Source organism: Manacus vitellinus, unplaced genomic scaffold (genome assembly GCF_001715985.3).
Source record: "Manacus vitellinus isolate BGI_N305 unplaced genomic scaffold, ASM171598v3 scaffold_13_pilon, whole genome shotgun sequence".
NCBI classification, from domain to species: domain Eukaryota; kingdom Metazoa; phylum Chordata; class Aves; order Passeriformes; family Pipridae; genus Manacus; species Manacus vitellinus.
In genome coordinates, this window is record NW_021938999.1 from 15,396,026 (window position 1) to 15,415,162 (window position 19,137).

A 19,137-nucleotide genomic window follows, 5' to 3' on the forward strand; every position below is an offset into this window, starting at 1 on the left:
GCTTTCGTGTTAACACTGACAGTAAAGAGAAAGTCCCTGAGTTCTGGGAGCCGTGTGCAGGCTGTAATGGGTGGGGAAATCCTGCCTGGCACCTGTACTCCATGAGATAACCTTCCAGCTGAACCTGTATAGGCAGGTGCACAATTTTAGAGCAGGGGAGGCCAGCTGGCATGAGAACATTTGCAATATGTGATTTATTACTGTGTACCCTTGCAGCTGGGATCAATATCATCATTTACATCCCTGTTTTGTCATTACCGTACCTTGCAATTAGCAGGAGCAATGTTTTATACTCTCACCCTCCAAAAAAGAGCCAGTCTGCAGTGCTGACTGAAGCAAGTTGAGCAGCTGAAGTATTGGAGTCTGTGTTACAGAAAGGGGTTTCTATTAACTTATTTCTTGGGAGTTACATCCCCATTTGTCAAAGCCTTAATAAGCAGTGTGCATTTCATCACACACACGCAAATCCAATACAAACCAAAAATATGTCTAGGTAAAAAAAACACCTAGTCTCTTTTATAAATCCATGTTATTTTGAGGACTGGACTTTAACTGTACTTGTCTTCCCACCTCAGAGCTTTGAAAGAGCTGACAGATCCCCAGAATAAGCGACCCTTATGCTAAATTGTGCAGGACTTTATACTGTGTTGTGATCTGGGGGACCCAACTCCTCTGGAGATGTCATGAATGACTTTACTCTTAGGCATGGTGACCACTGCCGACATTGCACAGGAACCACTGTTTAGTTTCATATCTAGATTTTCCTCTGCTGACAAGATGTGCCCTGAGAAATTTCAGACTGATGAGGGTTGATAAGACATTTTTGGTTGCATAGTACAGTTTACTGTACTTCCAGTTATCTTTCCAATTAAGTTCTGCCTGTTAGCTGCCTGATTTTCTGATATGACAAGAGTTCTTGAGAATATTTAAAATGTATAATTTACTCAAGTTGCAGGATGTCTGCATGAATTCAAACCATTAAAGCATCAAGACAAGAAAAAAGAAGCCAAGAAAGCAGATGATTAAAAAAAGCAGATATATCCTGATTCCTTCAAACCACAAAACTGCAAGCCATATTAGCAAACAGTTGTACTGTCAGCACACTTGCACAGCAGATGGAAAGCTTCTCTGGTTCCTCCTTTGTGTTAGTGAGGGCAAAACACAAAATGTCTCTTTGCCTGTCTACTTATCCACTTGCAAATCTGGGTCATTACTGGTATTTGGTCATTTGGCCCAGGGTTTATCACTAAGGCTAAGCATGGAGGTAGCTAAGCTAGGTGGGATACTCCTTAGGTCTTGTCTTGAAAACAATCTTAAGCCAGAAGCCATTAAAAGAAGTCATTAGAAGCCATGCTTTGAAGATGCCTCCCTTGACACACCAGACCTCTAAATCTTTGTCTTTAGCACTGATCATGTGACCTAGTGATCTCAGGAAGCAAAATTTTCTCCAATCTTTTCTTCCATTTGGCACATTCCAATTACAAGACATGTTTCATGTCCTGAAACCTTAATTCAGAAGATGCATATAACAAATGTTCCAGACCTGTGAACAGCTAGAGGGCTGCAGCACAATATACCTGATTCAATGATCATGTCTCATTTTTGTACATCTGGTTAATGCATAGTTAACAAGACAAACCAAAGTTTTCTGTGGATGCAGTCCAGCAAACAAGTGGGTTTTCCGGGTTTAGCAGGCATAGCATGACTGTTGTACATTAAACCTTTCCATGAGTGCTAGCAAGCTTCCTTTATTTTGAATTGTTATGCTCTGCAGTAGTATGCACTTCCTACAGCACAGAATAAATTTATTTAAGGAACAGAAGAGTATTTAATAAATAACTCAAAATATTGGGAAGCCTTGAGGTCAAGCAGAAGCCAGTTCTTTTCTGACCATAACTTTAAAATAAAAATTTGTTTTGTTCTAAAGAGTAAACGAGTCCCACAATACTAGCACGGCTTTATTAGCAAAGAAATGAACACTAGAGTTTGGTTTCAGCTCAGGCAGTCCCATCAAGCCCAGCAGCAATTTAAGTTGCAACCACAGCCTAGATCTAAAGAGTCTCTCTCATCTATCTCTTCCATCTGGGTGGAGTAATCACCTGTCTCCTGGAGAAATCAGATTACACTCACGCCTTTCCAAATAGGATCAACACCTGTTAATTGGGTGGAGTATTTCAGACAAACGGGTTGTCAAGCCTCTTACAAGCACATAACACAGACTCCATATCAGTCAGCTTGCCTTTATTCAGAATATTACAGGCATATCCTCTAATGACTTCCACTCACAGCCACCTAAGACAATATATTCAAAACTTCTCTTTTGAAAATGAACATAAAACCATGAAGTGTTGAAATGAAGCAAAAGACTGTGACACCTATAAGGGACAGTTGCTTAGCAGTATGTGTGCCTGTAAATAAACATACACTGTAAGCTACTCTATGAGGTTACATGTGTCTTACTGTGGGATGATGGAAATTTGTGTGGGGATATTAAACTGTTTTGGCACCACAGAGAGATGCTGAACAGAGAAACCTTACGTGACAGAAGCTTAAAATTCCCACTCAGTAAAAATATGGCACCAAAGTGAAATTGTTGAAATGTGAGCTTGTTGAGTGGTTTGGTTTTTTTTTGTTATCTTTTTGTTGGTTGGATTTCTTTTTTTAATATATTCATCTTACATGCATGCAATCTAAAGTTTTTGGAAAATGTTAATTAGAAGGGAATTACCTAAGGGAGTAAGAGATGAATAGATCATTTCATCCAACAAAGATCATTTAATCAGAAAAAGAGCAAACAAACAAACAAAACCAAACACAAAAGCAAGAGAAAAATATATAAATTCTCCCTTTATTTACTGTTCTTACTTTTCTTATTCCACCATCTTCAGAATATAAAACTTTTTCAACACTGAAAAGGGTTGGTTTTTTTTATATCTTCTGTTGACATGAAGATGTGGAAACTGAACAAAGCATTAGCTTTGACATAGGAAATAATTGCATATTATTTCCTGGGTTATTTTAAGAACTTTCCCTTTAGTTTTCTTAGTCATTACAATAGGAAAAAGACAATATTTTAGACTTGTGTGCAGCAGGGAGGAATTTAGTAGACCTGTTTTTGGTGTATGTAAGTAATGGGTCTACAGAAAAAATTAGTTGTGGACTAATTTAATGGTGACATAGTGACCACATCTTGAGTATAGAGAAACTGTGGTATGTGATCTTTCAGAGCAGACACAAACAAAACCAACCCAAAAATATCCCCCAAAACCAAAAAAACACCAAAAAAACCCCCAACCAAACAAAAAAAACCAAAAAATGAAAAAAAAAACCAACCAAACAAAAAAAAAAGCCCAGTCTGTTTGCTAAAATACAAAGAATGTGAATCAAATTCAGAAAAAAAATAGAAAAAGAAAAAAAAAAGATGTGACTGGTAGCAAAGGGAAGGCTTTTCTTTGACTTCATGAACTTCAGACTGAAGCCCTGAAAGAAAACAGGGACTAAACATATCGATCATTTCTACCAGTCATCCAGTTAATGTGTTTTTCTGGAAAGAAATGTATGAAGAATAAATTTACTCTGTCCATCTTAGGGTGCAGTAAATCATAACATGGAATTACCCTACAACATTTTGAAATAGCAATAGCTGGAAACTCAGCCATAAATAATTCTCAGACTTGCCAAGGCCAAACAAGGGCTCATGAGGAACATCTATTGATAGAAAATTAAACCCTATAATTTGGGGAATGATTTTTCCTTCATTTCTCCTTTACTTTGCCTTTTCTGACTCTGTGAATTTGTATTTCAAAAGCAACAAAGAAAACATTTCTGCAAGACTGCATTAAATCTGCTGAATATTAAATTTCCTTCAGAAGCAAATTTCTATAGTCACACCTATAAACAGAAAAATAGGCCCAAAATTGGAAAATTAGCTTTCTCCTTGATCTATATCAATTTGTTCCCCATACTGAAAGACTTAAATGACTCAACATGATACATAAATGGGTAAAATATGAAAATCTGAACAACTGCCAAGTTAATTCTTCCTTTGTATAAGGACACAAGTTATTACCTTACAGCATCTGATTTGCCTTGGTCAGTACATAAAAAGAAATATATGCAAATGCCTAAATGAACACAAGCTGTAGGATCAGATCTGCAATAAGCCATAAATGAGGTTTTATGCTGGTGGGTGTGTTGTGGGGGTCCATTCGAGAACTGGAGCTGGCACAAACAAGAGTTTCTGGGTGGAATAGTCTGTTAGAGAGCTGCACAGGACTTTGAAAGACTCCAGTGCCCAAAACCCCTTTTTTACCAAGCCCAGTTCACCTCTGAGTGCAGTGGTTGCAGGTTTTGAGGGGATTCCCCCCCATCTGTCTTCCTCTTTTGTTTGTAGTCTATGCAAAGCAGTTTTACAAAGTAGCAGTATTAAAGCAGCACTACTTACAAAATGTCTCACTCTCTCATCTCCCAAATGGTGAGAATTCCTTTAGTAGGAAATTGTGTCGACATTAGAGAAAATGGACAAGACTAAGGAGCGAGCAGCCCTCAAGCTAAAAAACAAAGCACGTTAACTGGGAGAACTGATAGTCAGAAAGGATATGCAGTGGCACTGTTTATGTGACAAATATAACGAAAATCACATTCCTTCTTGTAGTAAGTCATATTGAGAGTAAATTCTGTCCCTAACGTTACGGGAGGTCTGTTGCTTTGGATTTTTACTTATTTTACCCCTTCCTGCTCCCAGGAGACATTCACCTTTCCCTTTTGCCCAGGGTGGATGGGGGTCCTGGGTTGTTAGGCTCTGTTAAAGAGTTTTACTGCTGTGCTAGAGACAAGAAGCCAGAAATGAAACAGGGATGGCGATGAAGGTTGGTGGTAGAAAAGCTGGAAATCTGGTTGTAGATGTTCTCCAAAGGAACAGCCCTGAGAGAAAGGAATGAACTACTCTTTGGCAAACCCAAAGGGCCAGAGGTAATTTGACCAGAAAAATTGTGCCTTTCAGATGAATTTAGAAACAGGCTTTCTAGGTCCAGCCAGCATTATATATTTAATTTTCAGATTCTGTCTTCAGATCTTTGTTTACAAAAACAGATGAAAAGAATTACTTTTACTTTCTGCCTCCATGTTCTTCTATTTTCCCTAAGGCAGCTACAGTAATAAAATGAGTTAAAGGGAACAGTGCTCATTTATTGCCAACTTTGTTTTTCCAGAGTATCACCAGATATGGCTGAGGGACACTTGCTGAGTTACACACAACTTTTTCTTTTCTAGTTTTTGTTTTTCTTTTTTCTTCTTTTTTTCTTCTTTCTTTCCAAATTAAATCATTACACACTGAGGGATCCATAAGCCTATGGTCTGGTAACCACGGCGGTAGTGGATCAAGGGTTGGACTTGATGATCTCAGAGGTCCTTTCCAACCTGGCTGATTCTATGATTCTGTGATTCTGTAGATCCATCCCCTCCCTTCCTATAATTTAGGGAGGGTCTGGAAAAGTTTAAAGGAAGCATAAACTGAGATGGCATATGAACATTTTGGCTTTATGTATTATCACAAAAAATGAGATGATGAATTAAATTACAGTCATGTTTTTACACCTGCATGAACAATAAACTCAGTAAGTACGTGCCAGCCACACTTGAATGCAAAGAAGCATGCACAGAATATGGCTATATCGTGTAGTGTAAACAGTCTTGCTTCTTCACTGGAAATAGGTTTTTGATCTAAAGTGATTCCAAATTACCATCAAGAGGACTATCAAGTATAAAAAAATCAATCACGATTGAAGTCAGGTAAAAGTTAATAACTAGATAAAATTTAATGGCAATTAAATAACCCAAGCAGATGCCTATCTCCTATAAATTATAATACAGTCAGTGCTTACCCACAAACAACTTTGCTGATGCACTTTAGCTGTGTACACAAAAGTGTAACGCTGTATGGACCTGTATGTACGTAACTGTGTATATTCATGTGACAGAGCATACACAGAAGCTTGCTGGTACCAAGTACTTGGTACTCTTTGCATCTGTTTGTACATCAATGTAGACTTCTCACCAGAAACATCCAGGGAGAAGCCGATATCATACAGCATGCAAAATGCATATAAATGCCTGCCATCATGCAGCTTGTCCTGTGAGGCTTTACTAAAGTACCTATTGAAATGTTAAAGATTTATACACGTCAAGGCCAGAAAGGACCATTTAAACAATTTAATTTGAGCTGGAATCTTTAAAAGTGGCTAAATAAATTCGATAGTCAAATCACACTTGAAAATAACATCCTAAGGTGCCCTTCAGAAACACATCTTTTAAGCTTTCAAATCATAGAAATCTATCATACCCTTTAAAAGGGATTTCTCTGATTAACTGTGTAACGTGAACTACTGTTATGGTGCCTCAGTAAAATCTAGTGCAGAGATGTATCAACTGAACAGCAGCCAAAATATTTAAAACAATGGTAAATTAACAGTTTAAGGACTAAATGAGGTTTCCAGTCAGGAACCTATTTCTGCCATATCCCTACTTGCAAAACTAACTGGTGTTTCTGGTAACTTTTGTAAATCACCCAGGCTTTGCTTTGCTGGTTTATGATATCCCAGGAATGTCAAACTGGAACTGTAGCCACTTTTCTTTTTTTTTTTTTTTTTTTAGTTACCTATTATTCAACCCACATGTAATGCAGAGGTTGCCATGTGTTTTTGCAGGGTCCCAGATGACTGTCAGATTTTTAAACAAAAATATTGAGGCTCACTGGTGAGGAATATGACTAGCAGCATGACTGTTCTGTAAGTTTAGTATAAAAGCTGAGAATTATTCTGTAGAGACTTTGTCGTCTTTGATCATTATCAAGGTCTGGCCAGGAATCATGAGAAATATTCACAGGACTTACAGAAACCAGAATAGATCAAATAAAACACTGAAGTCCAAAATAGCGAGAAATCCTCACAGAATTGCTCATTTAGATGAATTACGTAAGCAAATATCTTATTTATTATTTATAGTCTTTAATTTTTCATGAACAACGTTACTTTGGTGCTTGTGATACTCTATACTGAGGAAATGGAAATATATTGTACTACTAAGTACTTACATCGGAGAGTAATTATGATTTTATTGGAAAAAATCTGTATTTTGTGGGAAAGTGTAGCAGTTAACCTCTGTCAGAGAAGTCCTGCTGTAAGTAGGTATTGCATAGCTGGGGGGAGAGTCTTCCAGCATCTCTTCTCAGCTTACTCATACGAAAAAAAGATCCAAAGCATACTTTAAAAACTTTATCTATCTGTACAGTGAGTAAAGCTTGAGTAATTAACATATAGTAAGCCCTTTAAGAAACAGAAATGACTGCTTAAGTAACAAAGAGGTAGCAGGAGAGCGGGAACAGGCCCCGTTGGCTGCTCTCCTCAAATCCCGCATGGACTGTCCTGAGCCACAAACCTGCTGTGCCTGGATTGGTATGACTGACAGCATCAGGATAAGGAATCCCTCTGAAGGAGTGAAAACGATGGTAAATTACCCCTTATAATTATGAGAGGAAATCTCTGAGGCCATAGCTGAGGTTAGCAGTGGGGCAGGGCCAGGGTTACACTTGTGCTGCAGCTGCTGCAGTGCACCTGGCCCATTAGTGGGGACTTGCATTTTCAGCACTGACTTACCCTGGAGATCAATAATTAAAAGTTGTTTTTTTTTAAATAAGACCTCAATGTAGAAGTATAGACTGTCATGTGGAAAGTTTTGAACCATCACAAGTGAAGAGTATACAGTATCTCAGAAGTGGTACATGCTGAAAGCAGTATTAAATCAAACATGGTTTGTATGTCATTGTATTTGTCCTCTATTTCTCCTATTCCCACTAATGAGAGTCTGTTGAGTTATTTTTATGGTCTTTATATTTCACACTCCCAAGGTACCAACAATGGCTTTAAGGAATAAATAAGGGAGGAATAATAAGTTTGTTAAATGATCTGTAATCTTTATCTGTAATTACAGCTAAAGCAGTTGCATTAAATATGTTGCTTGTAATGCACTGTTTTATGGCAAGAACAAGCAGCTGTAAATATTTAAAGATGATGTTCTGAACACATCAAGATATGTATTCCCTCTTTCTAGCTGCCTACTGAAACTGGATCCACATTACATATGACGTATGAGTTTATTTTATTTTAATTTCTCACCTACTCTTGTAGAGAACTCTAAAATTAAAAAAAAAAAAAAAAGGAAAGCAAAACCAGCACCAACAAGCCTACATGTGAAAAATGTTTCTGAAAACAAATTAGCAGATTCTAGCAACATTTTGCTGTAGTGCTGTTACTCTCAGTCTGGGCTGCACTGAGTGCTGAGTTCTGTGCTCCTGTTCTGCCCACCAGCTCATGGCAGTGCTGCTCCTAATGCACAGGATCATAGCAGGCAGCTCATGTGCCAGGGGCACACACTGCACTGCTGTGTGGTATGGGCTTCACTTTCTGCTCGTGATCAGCAGGTGTAGCTGTCCTAATATTACAGGAAGCAAAGGAATCAAGGTGAACAGAAGTTACAGCATAAACAGTCCTCTCAAGCTTAGCACAGCCAGAGGATGGGGACCTGAACTTCCCAGCTTACTCCAGAACATGCACCTCTATGATTTTCAACAACTGCATTAGAATCAGTATGGTCCAATGCATAAAGCATACTCTTACTACTGTGAATTTCTGAAAATAATTATTCAAAATAAAAGAGTATACTTTCACTTTAGGCACTGAATGTCCTACTAATTTTCTAGGTTTTTACCCCAGCTATTAATAAATCTACTTAATGTAATATCATAATACTTCATTTAAGATCAAGTGGCAAGGCTAGTTAATTTTCTCACATATTTAACACTAGCCTTTTTTTTTAACCTTGAATATTAGATATTCTAGGCTTCAGCTTGTAAAGGACTCCTGAAAATTATTTGTGAACATGAATTAATTTAAATGTATTATTTTTATGTAATGAGATAGCCTAAATATCTGGCACTTCAGCTGTCCCTTCACATATATAGTTCAGCCTATATTTCCTAGTTTTCACCTAATCCACCTCTACTGTTCCCAAATGGTTTTTTTATGAAGACAACTGTCCTCTATGGCCTAGGTAAAGACTGATGAAACTATTTTTATTATGACCTAGGAAATTATTCAAATGGAGCTCTCCAGAGGCATATGGTTGGCATTATGAATATTTTACAGAATCATCTCTGAAAATCAGGCCAATAGCATATCCACACGGGGCCAAGTTCCACTCTCACTTATACCTTGGCAACCACAATGATTTCCCATTTGGCTTTGCTATGCAAGTATTTGTTTGGCTTATTGCAGGCATGTATTTTTTATCTGCTTTCCCCCTTCTTCAGCCCTTTCCTCCTATTTCCCATTCTGTTCCTATACAGAAGACAGTTATTATCAGTGTGGAATGATTGCTATTTGGGGGCTACCGGCTATGTCTCTCCTACCTCATAAATACAGGGAATATGATGTACACAGGAATGAGGGAAAATGTAAAGAAAATGATGGCTAGTGTAACAGGGTCCTTCCTGAGGCACCAAAACTAATATAGAATGTTAAAAACACTTTGACCTCAATATTGCTATGAACTCCATGAAGGAAAGAGCTCAGGGGAACCCTCTGACTCCAGAGAGATACTACAAAGAAAAAGCACTTCTTGGAGCTCACTGTAGGACTGGAACCTGGAGCAGGGAAAAAATAGGTCAAAATATTACGCGTCCTGACTTCAGGAGATGAGTATTCAAGGGTTAATATTTCTCATTCTGATATTTTTTGGGGTTTTTTTTGGTAGATAAATTCTATTTATTTACATGATTTCCACTTATAAATTTAAACCCTTGGTCATGAAGACAAAATGTCATTATGTTGAATAAGACAACTGAGAAAACTCAAGACTGAAGTTATGATCAGATGTGTGACCTTACAGAGTAGGAAAAATACTTTAAGAATTAACACAGTAAGACATAATAAAATATTTACAATGTTTTATAAAAGGAAAAAAAATGCTAAAAAGATTTGTACTTACCACAATATCTTTTCCAGCCCACTTGCACTCATCCCTTCGGGAATGAGACACAGGCCAAACAATCTAAAGACACAAAACAAAAATCAGATTGTGTTATTACATGCTTCAATATTCACAAATTGCAGGCCGAATGCTAGAGTGCCTTTACCCAGTTTCTCTTTCCCCCATTCTTTTCCTTATTCCCTTTTCTTCCTTAAAATTTGACGACAAATAAATGTAATATTGGGAACAAAACAGGGATAATAGGAGCCACAGTAAAAACAATCTTGAAATATAGTCTGTATTGTGAATTTCAGCTGTGAATCTCGAATACTAATGATAAGACGGTTGACTCTCCATTAAGTGAATGTTCTTTCAATGTTTTAAATCTCATGGAATGGAGACTAAGAGCAAAAAATTGCAGATACTTACTAACAATAAATGGGATCTGTGTGAAATTCGATCACACATTAGTTACAGCATCGGAAATGAGCTGCTTGCCTCTTAGTGTATCTACTAGTTTACTCTTTTGCTAGGTTTAGTTAATTAAATAATAAAAAGAAGCCATGGGATTTGACAAGTTTCACACCATCAAAATAGAAATGTTTATGCTGTTCCTATAGAGCAGCCCTAACACAACTAATCCTAAACCTGAGGATTTGCTGTAGTGTTTTTGCAGAAAATGGATCTCACCTCATACAGAGAAAATCAAGCGACCCTCACAGTCAATTATTCATGTTTCTTTGAAAAGCTTTTAGGAATTACATATAGAATAAAACATGATCTTCCCATAAAATGCAAGGCTATTCATTTGGGAGCCTCAGATAATGCAATATGAATGGCCATAAGTCTGGATTACAGTCTTGGTGTTCAATATAGAAAGCAAAAGGCAAAATATTAATGAAAAAAAAAACAAAAAGAAAGAAGGATGAACATGGATGACAGAAGAGGTCAAAGGAGACGTTATATGTGACATTTGAAAATACAATTTGCAACATTTTCAAATTCAAAATTTTCTTAAAACTTAATGAAATTCAAACACAAACAAACATGTTAAGTCTACAAAATAAGGCTGAAAATTTTATGAGCACATTCTCTCTCAAAGGATTCCCACTACTTCCTGTTGCTATTCTCAGCTTAAAACGTGCAGAGACACGCAAAAATTAAAATTTACTACATTGAAAAACATTAACCAAACTTCTCAGATCTCCCAAAAGGACCAGTTCAAGTTCAGTTCAAGTTTTGGGCAAAAATTTCAATATTTTTAAAAACAGTATTCTAGATGTTCTTTTTCCTTAGTCTCACAGCACAATATTTTCCTCAAATTTGGTTTAAAAGACAGCTAAATCGATCTCTTTTTAATAAATTGAAAGATTTGGCTTTTTGAGTTTTGATGTTGCCACAAGCATTTAGACAGAAAACTGAGAGGTTTTTTTACATGGCAGAAGAAACAACCGGTAAATTTTGAGCTCAAGTTCAGCACTGGCTGCATTGTAATTTTGATTTAAGTTTCTTACACAACTCTCCTGTCTATAATAAACAGATCTCCAAATTCTTTAAGCCTTTTGCCTATTCTTAAACCTAAAGTCTAAATTCTAAGTCTTTTCTCTAAGTCTGTTGCTAACATACATTTTCATGTTACCGGTAGCAATTCTTTATTTAATATTTTAGTATTTGTATATAAAATCAAAGAGTGTTCTAAAGGTATCTAAATATGTAAGTATGTAAGACACAATTGCTCCCATTCTACAGAGCTGTTTTCTGCAATGGAAACACCTTCTTTCCTTTAATTATTCCAGATGTTTTGCACATTAAGCTATTGATCCCTCAGAGAATTCAAATAAATAGCTAGTTTCCTTTATAGCTGCTCTAAAGAGAATAGAAAAGAAAATACCCAGTTTTCCTTTTATCCTTTTATCCTTAGAGAATACAAATGAATAGCCTGTCTTCCCTCTGAACAGAAAACACAAGGTATTTATTGCTATCATCTTAGGAAGCTAATAGTCAAACGGCCAAAAGGTCAGGAACACCAAGAAAAAAAAATAATCCCTGGGTATTAAAGCAATATATCTCTCATAAAAGGGTACTCTCTGGATTTTAAAAGTGTGCCATCAAAATACTTAATATAACAAATCAAACCTCCATCCCATTGTTTACCTTCTTGGTATTTTGTCTTATTAAAATAAATGAAAAATTAAATTATTTATTTAGACTCCAACAGAAGAATGACACTAAACTATTTGTCAGCTTTTAATGAGTCACCAACTTTTATTGGAAAATTATACTCTTCATCAAGAATGGCAATATTTTACTGACTTATTCCTCTTTTATTAATACTGAAACCATTTTGATTTGAAAGCAGCAGAAGCAGAGGTCCTACAAGTGCTGGGTTAAAGAAGAAAAATCAACACTGAACTCTCAAACAGCTTGTTTTATCTGCAAACAAATACAGAGCAATAAGGCCTTTCTGTGCAAATTGTCATAAGAGATGTTTGGCTTTTTAGCAGTACACATGAAAGTATGTCTTGTTTGGGAAATAGCTGGATTATTCACTTATCCTTTACTTTTTTTTAGTAGTCTGAAAAAAATATTGCAGATTATACTGTCAAAGGTCATAGGCTCATTATAAATTTCTCTTCATAGAGTCAGCAAATATTTTCATTGTAATAGTATTCCTGACATCCAAACACTTACTACATAATTCCAACAGTGCACAACATAGTCTGAGTAATAACAAGTCTTCAACATTAAAAGTATATATTTACATTGCACAGAACATGAATGAATGTACCTTTTGATATTCCTTGATGTTAACCAGGTTGAAGGAAAATATGTGATCCTTTGCTCCAACGTACAGCCGACTCCGTTCTTCATCCAAGAGGAAAGTGTGGTAACTGGAGCTGTTAGCTAGTCCATTGAAATTGATTATATTGTTGGATTCCAACATTTCTGTAAGACAAAGGGAATACTTTTGTTGTTAATACGGTCAAATGAAATACAGACTTATATTTTGACTTGTATAAGATACCATTTTAGGAATTTATGCTCAGTGAGTAGGAACCAGTGAAAGCATTACGTACCTGGGCACTTGACTGTTTTTATTTCAAGTACTGAAACTGGTTGTGAGATTCAGCTCTACACAAAGGTCAAAACAACAGCAAAATCAATTAAAAGCCTGTACGAACTTTTAGGTGGCAAAATTCTATCCATGCAGCTCATCAACTGTTGGACAAAGTTCACTTTTGTTCAATCAATGAGATTTGCAAGGATAAACTTGAGGATAACCAGCTGATAAAAAACACATCTAAACACAAAATCTAATTCCAGCAGAAAAAACTATTTCATACAGATCCATAAGTTACAAGAATGACCAGCTGATGAGAGGAAATAAGATGTAACATCTATTCTTACATGTATTATTCTCTTCTGAGCTTTCTGACACAGGCAGCATGTTGTTCCCTCGCTTGGAACAAGAATGAAGCTAGTGAAGGTAACTTGACTTCTGTTAAACTTAAGAGTGATACTCTAGCTCTCATGCTCCTCACAGAGCCATTGCACTTGATAGGATTTTTTAAGTACAAGGATCCTCAGCATCTTAGCTATTCAAACATTAACAAAGTCATACATACTTTTCTGAAACTGCTGAAAAATATTTTTGCCATAATATAATGTAGACTATATTAGTACAAATACTCATGAAAACACTCCTTCTTTATTCCTGTCTATCTACATTCATATCAGGACCAAAACCAAACCATCTCTATCATTTTAAGGCATACTAATTCATCAATAAGAAAGATTCCTGGTGATGGCAAATCCTATGTGGTTCAAGCCCTGACCTTGGGACATACAAAGGCAAACATGCAGTTTTAGGAACAGGAGCAGTTCCATTGATGGACCCAGGAGGACAGATGAGAAAGGGACTGAACACATCCAATGCAAGGGCTGATGGTCCAAGCTTCATGTATCTAATATTTGTGTTACTTCTGCCATATGTGCAAGCTGAGGATGTCTAGGATTTGTCTAACAGTGCAGCTACCTGCTATGACTTTTTGGTTTTTGGTAAGATCCCTCCCATTTTCCATCATTACTCCAACCGAGGAATGAGTGTAAGATAGCATCCCCTATGCTGTTAAAAATCAAGGAGAAACTGCTGTTAAAACAGAAGTTGCTGCTTATTTTTTTTTAATCTTATTTTTCCTCTTTTCCCCCCCTTATTTTATTTTAATAAGAACAAGGTGTATGTTAGATGAGGCTTTTTTGAACCTACATAATAGTAGTACACATGAATTTACAGAATTTCAGCACCTGCATCTTTGTAGTCCCGCAGATGTTAAACCTATTTTTCATGTTCACTTATACCAGGTGGATTTTGAAGCAGGCTGATACTCTGAAATGGAAAGCATTAGTAGGCAACATATTCAAGGAAGACAAAGATAACACTGAGAGTTGCATAACATTTGGGCTAGCTTTGCTCTGGTGTTCTTTGCATTTATTTGAAAAAACTATCACTAGCACCAAAAAGAGTTAATTCGCAAAGCAAAGCATCACAGCACACACTATATTATTCTACACTTTTTCTCACTAAATATAACTATACATTTGTATCACAGTATACTTTTTAAAACTTGTACTGCTGGAGACTGAAGTTCCCTTCTTTTTTCCTTTTTTTTTTTTTCTTTTAAATGAAACAATCAAATCACCCCAAGCAGTCTTGTCAAAATAATTCTTCTGGCTTCCTGCCAAGTTCTAGAATTTGACTCTATTGTCCTCCGGTTCATTTATTTGCATTTTGTTAGAGACTTTACTAATTCTCTTTACTTTGTAATGACTGATTCAGATGTTGAATGTCGACTCACTGAATAGTGAGTGATGTAGATGATTGATTGCTTAACTTGTCTTAGAACTCTCTTGGCTAGAAATGCTTTGTTGTCATCTGTATCTGATCATTTTTCTTATAATATAGCTGTCAAAAACCTTTGTAATTTTTTCATCTTTCTTGGTTTGAACTCACATAGGTATGATTCTGTCCTTTGTGACTGCGGTGTAAAGACAAGTGTCTGCTGAAGTCAATGTTACACAAAGGTAAAACTGATAAAAATGGAAATAAGATCGGTTAGGCACACAGCTACTTGGCTTAAAAGGAGCCTGATATGATTTTCCTAATGAAAAGATCTAAATATTCACATCTACAGATGGTGATTGATGTTTTCTTTTCTTTCTAATATTCATGAAAAAAGTGAGATCATAACATTGGAGTCTAAGGTTTATTATGGCCAAGAGTAAATTACATCATCATCTTCACTGTTCATAAGTCTCTACAGTATAACTTAAAAGGACCAGATGTAGCTGTGCAGGGAAATATATATTTTTTTTCTTTTAATTATCTGTGACTTTCAGAGTAAGCAACAATATTAAAAGTAACTATGTTGGGTTTTTTCGTGAACATGCAACTTAAACTAAAAGCTAAATTCCATTGTCTAAAATTAGGACATTTCTTCTAGGTTTTAATCCAGTCTGTGTCGTATTGTCACATTACTGACTTTTGCAGGAGATGACTTGATTTCCAGGGTCTGTTGCCCAAAAGATTAGGCCTAAGCATGCTCCAACCAGTGTATTTCAAATTATTTGACATCAGGTTTCTCCCCATCAAGAATCAGGTGGAGAATACAGGTTGAGGAGAAAAATGTCATTTGTGTGTTGATGATTCTCAATCACGGCTAATTTAGTTAGGTTTGAGCTACATCACAAGTAGGAGGTGAAAACCTAAATAATTTCTGCAGATCCTCTACTGTTTATTTTAACTTACATGTATTTGTCCAGTGATGAATATGGCTTTATAGGACATTCCGGACAGGCTGTTGAAGAGCAAAGCAATGACATTTGCACAATCAATACAAATTAAGTATTCGACTTCCCCAAATTCATTAATTTCAAAGTGTTTACTATCCAGTGTCTTCAGTAGCCAATCAGTGGCTACTGCTGAGAGAAACAGGGCACACTCCCAGAAGGGCACTGACATCCATTGATTCTGTTAAGTGTCGATCACTCATACTGGCAAGGTACATGGATGATCGCTGATAATATAAACCAAGATTTACAACAAAGATTGCATTGTAATGACAAGAGGAGAATGATGAATGTCTTCAATAAATCAATGAGATTAATACTATCTATGATGCATACCCTAATTATTTTCCTGGGTTTTTTTTGTTCTTATTAAATGTTGGCATATCCATGAGCTACACAGACAGGTAACGGTTGCCTGTATTTAAAGTAATTTTTTTTTACTTCCTCTATGATGTGCGCAGTTATTTTTATTGCAAAGATGTAACATTATTCCACCTTTTCTTTTACAGTCAAGTACCATTTCTTCAGTAATTGCCCAGAGATAATTTTCTTATTTCCTTTTGATACATCCTCAGTTGTAGTCATGCTTGTAGTTTTGAACAGGAATGAATGAGCCCTATACAGTTAACCACTGTACACTATGACTAGCATTGTCTAAAAAATGCTCTAAGATGTAGATTTAGAGTGGGTGGTGATATTTTGAAAGTAATAGATATGTTATTGCTTTTGTTATTGGTGTTTGCTTCCCATTTATTAAGTGTTGCAGGTGACCAAAACTAACAGTTCAAAATGCACCATATCTTAAAAGGTAATCATATTATCATGAATTTTCACAGTGATGACCAGTGAAACCAGATGGAGATTGAGTTTCTCAAGGTCTGTGGGCCAGATTCTCCTACAAACCACTTCACTTCAAACTGCTTTAATTCAGAGTCCTGACTTGCTTGCTCCATCTTACTCGTTCTTCTCTGCCAGTGTCCACGTTTGAAGTATTTGACCTTTTTCAGTGTGCCTTTCTGCAGACTCTGCATGGTCTTTCTTCCATTAACTGATGCTTCTCTTGATCCAGTCTGACTTGAGTCAGAACATTCACTTTGCCAGGCCAAGTTGGCAAATTTACAGGAGTAAACCAGTCCCTAACCCTTGCCTTCCTCTTAATACATGGTTATTTAATTTGCTAATGGAATCGTAACTTAATAGTATGTATACACACAGAGGACCAAATTCCTGCTGTGAAATCCATGGAGATATGCATGCACAATGAATGGAGATTTGTTTTATTTTTATCACACTTTTTCATTAAAGAAGCAGCTAGAAAACCACAGCTATACCTAAGATGAATACAGGCAGGCAGGTCCTGAAGTTTGCTTTATCCATGGTTGGTATTCCACTCTAAACCTTGTTTTATGTCTGTGTTCCTTCAGCAGAGTTTGTCAGGAGAAGAACATAACAAAAGAAAACCATCTTATTTTTTCCTTATCTACTAACAGGGAAGCTGTCTTTGTAGCAAGAGGGAATTTGCCTGTGTAACAAGTCAGAAAATTTGTGAGCTTTGGCCTGTGCTCCTGCTATAGACGTCACAACGACACACCAGCCAAGATTATTTTTGTTGTCAAGGGTCAAAGGAGCACATCAATTTCTCTAAAAATCAGAGGAAAGGTCTCCTGGTTTCCTCAGAAGGATTCAGATCTGGACCTGTCCTACTCCCAGTGACTCTGCAGAGTGACTGGGTTATACAGGCAGTGCTGCTCGTCATAACACGCTCGTGAAGCCAACGAGTGGGTTGCTGGTTGCACGAAACTCTCGACCTTCATTCCTTTGCCAGCAACGATAATATCTCACTGTGTATCTCCTAGCAGTAGATAAAAAATGAGTCAATGCCATTATGCCATCAAACAGGGATTTTGCTGAACTGTGAGCAGTGCCTCCCACAACGTCATGCTAGAACATTTCCTTCTTCTCTCGCCAGGCCTTTACTTTGGCTACAGAGGATCAGGTGGTTGCATGTTTGCACATGCATTTGTTGCTTACACAGATGTATACTGTGCCTGTTCTGTATATCAGCATGTATATCTTTCTAAATAATCCCAGGTGTAAATTAGTCATTACTCTTTGAGTAATCATTTGCTGAATTCTAAGATAGCAATTCTACCACGCAAGGAAAGAAGTGAGTATTTTAAGTTCCAGCCTCTCCTGCAGCTTTCCCATTTTACTGCTGTGAGTGTAGATGGTGACTTCTGCCCCAGCCAAAGAGTCAAGGAAAAGGCAGGGACTGGCAGGAAATCAAGACAGCTTCCTGCAAGGCATTAGCCAGCAGAGTGTACCTGGCAAATCCAGGAACGTAAGCATGGAGAAGGCACCATATTTGTTGTGAGTCTGTTCCCCACCCGAGAGAGACACAACGGCTGCCATGCATACAGTGGGATATTTCAGAGGGGTATTTCCATATGTTATGAAAAACACTCAGATGGGTGCTTGTCTGAAATCAGGTGAGCTTGACCCCATGCCAGATCCAATGCTTAGTAGCACACTCAATGGCCTGAAGAATAACTAATCCTTTCTCCTACCCAGGATTTGACTACTTTATACCACAATTACTTTATTTCACTGACACCTCAGACATCACTGGAACCTTAGGATCTAGCCCTTAGTGAGCAGAATGGTTCAGTTGCCCACTCTAGGAAAAAATAAGAAACTTGCTAACAGTCTATGTTACCATTCAAATTTCTAAAAAACAATTAATTAAAACAAGGAAAACTAATTTATCCCATTTTAATATTTCACCCGAGGGGAAAAAAATTAAACAATAGTTGCAGAAACACATTTTTGCTACATATTTCAATTTTACTGGTGAAGTTATCAGTCTTTCAGTAACATTTAAACTGTTCCAATATTTCCAAATTATTTTTATCAATAAGACTTTTATTTCATACTAGGAGCAGAAGAATAAAGACACAAATTATCAACACTCTTCCCTCCCCAAAAAACCCAGCTTATACTTTCATATAATTCTAAAATTACCTTGCTTGGAAATATCAGAAAGTAAACACTTTTATCTCAAATGAAACAAAAAACAGGCTTATGAAGTGTATGAGATCACATAGTGTAATAAGTGATTTATCCATTTTTAGAAATGTAACATAAAAACTTCTGTAATCAGCACCTTTGGGTTTTTGCTACACTAGGAGTCAGAGAAACTTGAAACTACACAGCATTTGTTGTTGATGGCAATTCAGTGTTATTGTAATTTGAATGAGATAAATCACT

At 36.7% G+C, this 19,137-nt stretch overlaps 1 protein-coding gene across 1 annotated transcript in view; it reads right to left on the reverse strand.

Moving 5' to 3' along the window:
* The window catches only part of SEMA3A (semaphorin 3A), a 164,291-nt gene that overhangs the window by 103,421 nt on the left and 41,733 nt on the right, over positions 1 to 19,137 (reverse strand). Inside the window, exons 2-3 of the mRNA XM_018068111.2 lie at positions 12,812 to 12,969; positions 10,042 to 10,104 (exon numbers count right to left, since the gene is read on the reverse strand). Coding sequence (XP_017923600.1) covers positions 10,042 to 10,104; positions 12,812 to 12,969 — 221 coding nt within the window. The remainder of the gene's footprint in view (positions 1 to 10,041; positions 10,105 to 12,811; positions 12,970 to 19,137) is intronic.